At 42.0% G+C, this 3868-nt stretch overlaps 1 protein-coding gene across 1 annotated transcript; it reads right to left on the bottom strand.

Annotated features, from left to right (window-relative positions):
• Positions 1–268: 268 nt before the first annotated feature.
• On the bottom strand, positions 269–2203 carry LOC104950553 (E3 ubiquitin/ISG15 ligase TRIM25-like; the record flags this gene model as incomplete). The annotated part of the gene is made up of 3 exons (XM_010777093.1): positions 1492–2203; positions 836–931; positions 269–502 (listed from the first exon to the last, which is right to left on the bottom strand). Coding segments are annotated over exons 1-3 (954 nt in total), but the record flags the coding sequence as incomplete, so codon positions are not given.
• Between the last annotated feature and the right edge of the window lie 1665 nt (positions 2204–3868).

The following is a 3868-nucleotide window of genomic DNA, read 5'->3' on the forward strand; positions in this document are numbered from 1 at the left end:
TTCTTCTACTTTTACTAAAGTTCAAAATCTGAGCAACTACAAGACCTGAGTACTTCCACTTTTACTAAAGTACAAGACCTGAGTACTTCCACTTTTACTCAAGTACAAGACCTGAGTACTTCCACTTTTACTCAAGAACAAGACCTGAGTACTTCTACTTTTACTCAAGTACAAGACCTGAGTACTTTTACTTTTACTAAAGTTCAAGATCTGAGCAACTACAAGATCTGAGTACTTCTACCGCCTTCTCTTCCTTCAGTAATCTTACCTCTAGGTAGTAGATGTTGTCCTCACAGCGTAACAAGTCCTTCATCTCCTTGTCTCTCGTCCTGAGCTCTTTGACCTCCGCCTCCAAAGTGTCAGTGACTTCCTGAGCTTGGCCCATCTTCTGCATGCTGGCTTGATCCAGAACTTCTTCAAGAAGCTCCTGCAGACGCTCCACTGAACGCTGCAGCTCCGACAGCACCTGTTCAGTGTCCTCATGGACCATGTCTGAAGAACGCTGGGAGAGAGAAAGGTGTCATGTCTCAGTATGCAAATCACACATACAGTATGTGTACATTATCTATTCTAGGCTACATAGTAACAAGAAAAACTGACTTTTAAGCCGTTTGGACTCTTTTTTGTAATTTTGTGTGTTTTTGTGGTGGTTTTTGACTTCTTTGGTAATTTTGTGGTTGTTTGTACATCTTTGTATTCATTTCGTGTTTCCTTATGGTCGTGTTGTGGTGTTTTTGTTGTTTTTTCCCCCCTGTTTCGGTAGTTGGGAGTATCAATGACAAAAAGGCCCCTCTGACCCCCATCTAAAACGGACTATTGCAAGGTTCAAACCAACCTTCGTCACCTCCATCATCTTCTTCATGTCTTTCAGCTCCTGCTCTCTCTCCTTCAGTCTCTGCGTATTCTCTGTCTGCATCTCTGACATCAATTTCTATAGGACGGCACATGAAGACGCAAAATAAAAAATCATATCTTACACAAGTAGAAGGAAACAGCTCTGCGTGTGAAATAGGACAACATGAGAGGGTGGAGCAATACGAATGAAGAGGAATGTAGTTAGGTTTGTCAGCCTGGACACACACAAAGGGAGAGAGGATCACACACACACACACACACACACACACACACACACACACACACACACACACACACACACACACACACACAGAAACCCATTACATAGAACAATGACAGCAGGAGAGGTCATCAATTGTCCCTCATATTAGAAACTGGTGCCCACTTCTTATTGAAGGTGGGCTTATTCAAATAGATAACATGGTGTTGCAATATATGATCCATCTTAAATGTTATTCAGGATTATTCACATATTGGCTCAGGTTGTTCAGATACTTAATACAAAAGGTTTCCACCTAAACACTTGAAATTTGATGCCCATCCAGTTACAGTGGAGCCTGCATAATAGTAGAGTCACTTTTCATCACTGCCACAATGTTTTGCCCCTTTCCATTTGGTCTCTGAGACCATTCTTACCTGCTTCTCCAAACGCTCAACCTTGGTGGACACACACTCGTGGCCTTTGTGCTGGTTGCTGGTGCACAGCCAGCAGACGAACATTTTACACTGGCGACAGAAGAACTCTTGCAGGTATTTGTGCTCTGCGCAGATCTTCTCAGCCAGGTTGCTTGTGGGTGCTATCAGCTCGTGCTTACTCAGGGACTTCTTGGTCTTGTGGGGCTTCAGGTGGGCTTCGCAGAATGAACTCATGCACACCAGGCAGCTCTTGACCGCTGCTCGCTGTTCTCCTTTGCACATGTCGCATAACACTGCAGAGGAAGAGAGTTTCCTTTTGGTTTTGGATGAGGCAACGCCAGTTCCGCTTCGCATAGAGGCACGAACATCAGCTATATGGGCCCCTTTGCGGAGCTGCTCTACAGCCTCAGCCAGCATGGTGTTTTTCGACAAGGAGGGCTTGGGACTGAAGGACTTTCGGCATTGTGGGCAGCTGTAGACGCCCTTGGGATCGTTCTTGCTCCAGTAGTCCTTGATGCAGGCCATGCAGTAGCTGTGCCCACAAGGGATGGTTACTGGATCATTTGGGAGGTCCAGACACACAGGACAGTTAAACTGCTCCTCTGTCCACAGTTTGGCACTCATGCTGAGGCTGTCTGATGCAATAAGATGGTTCAGTTCGAGATAGATACAATCCTGAGCAGAACAGTGGAAGAAGAGGATCCAGAGGTAAGTCTTGTAAGGACTGACGGAAGGAAAAGGTTTCTCTCTAGTTTAAGCAGGAAGAGGTGAGGGGGGCGGGGCTAGAGCCACCAAACAGGTCTAGCGGGGAAAACGGGTATCAGTGGAAAACTGCTAAATGCCAGAGGTAAAGGAGTGAATGAACTGATTATTTTATTGTAATATCAATAACCAGAGATGGCAGAAGTACACAAATCCTTTACTCAAGTAGAAGTACAGATACTCGTTGTTTAAAAATACTGACTAAACTTCTTTACTCAAGTCAAAGTAAAGAACTTTGAAATGTACTTCAGTAAAAAGTACCCATAACTAGCAGCTGTTTTAAAGAGTACCTGACCTCCCTTTATATTAATAGAACAATAATGTCATTGTTAGCTAATGAATGTTTCCATGCTGAACAACGGCAACATGACAACGTTTTCATTGGTCCCTCTTCTTTAGAGAAGACCAGGAAATGATGGATACACGGATCGTGTTCAAATCAATAGGCACGCAATGACTCTAAATAATAATGATCACGCCACCAAACACACATTCAGACTAAAGGAACCAGCCTGTTTGGAAAATGAGAGAAGTAGAAAGTACAGGTATTTGGGTTCAACATGTAAGAAGTAGAAAGTACAGGTATTTGTGTTCAACATGTAAGAAGTAGAAAGTACAGGTATTTGAGTTCAACATGTAAGAAGTAGAAAGTACAGGTATTTGTGTTCAACATGTAAGAAGTAGAAAGTACAGGTATTTGTGTTCAACATGTAATATTAAATGTTATGTTAAATAAATTTAAGATATAGACCATGCAGTATAAATCACTCACTTATTAATGAGTCATGTAGACATTAATCAAGAAAATATCTTTATTGAATACAGAAGAACCAGTAACAATTCAAAGCAGATTATGTTATGCAAATATAGTATATTAGTAACAAAATAAGGTAGAGTAAATAAAATATTGTTAAATAAAGTAAATATAAAAAAGTAAATAAAGCAGTAGTATATAGAGAATTCAATATACATTTTTTAAACAGACAGGATGAAAATGTAACATTATACAGAGGAGAACAACAGAAGTGTTATTCCTGGGAACTAGCAAAATATATCGTCATGAACAAACACTCCTTCTCATTTTCCCTTTTCAGCCTCCCATCTTTTCTTTTCAGCCTCGTAAAAAGCAGACTCCTTGAACTTCTTCCAGGTCATCTGCTTCTCCATGCCCTGATCCCTGTAGAGTGATAACACTTTAGCAGGACAGTACACATACTTCCCTGCTACTCCTGGGAATCCTGTGTGTATGTGAGGACTGTTTGGGCCCTGCTTGAGTTCCTTTCTGCAAAATCCACATTTGCGACCGTTGCGCTCGGGCTTAGTGTTCTTTCTTTTTTGCTGGACTCTTGCCTCTACCCTTTGCTTCATAGCTTCCAGTTCCCGCGGAAAGAAAGCTGTCTCGGCAAAGTCTCCAAATGGCATTTTAGGGTCTGTCAGACCTTCAGCAGCATAAGTTTTAAAAACTTTGGTGGAGCAGTAAAAGTATCTGACAGTACCCTGCATGTAGAAGTGGTGGATGGAAGAGCCATCATTTTCAAAGCGGGCCTTTGGCTGGCCGCAGGAAAGACACCTTTGTCTGTTTCTTCTTTTGTTGTTGTTGTTGTTGTTGTTGTTG

This window comes from Notothenia coriiceps, unplaced genomic scaffold (assembly GCF_000735185.1).
Source record: "Notothenia coriiceps isolate Sejong01 unplaced genomic scaffold, NC01 NC01_scaffold00017760, whole genome shotgun sequence".
In the NCBI taxonomy this organism is placed as follows: Eukaryota; Metazoa; Chordata; class Actinopteri; order Perciformes; family Nototheniidae; genus Notothenia; species Notothenia coriiceps.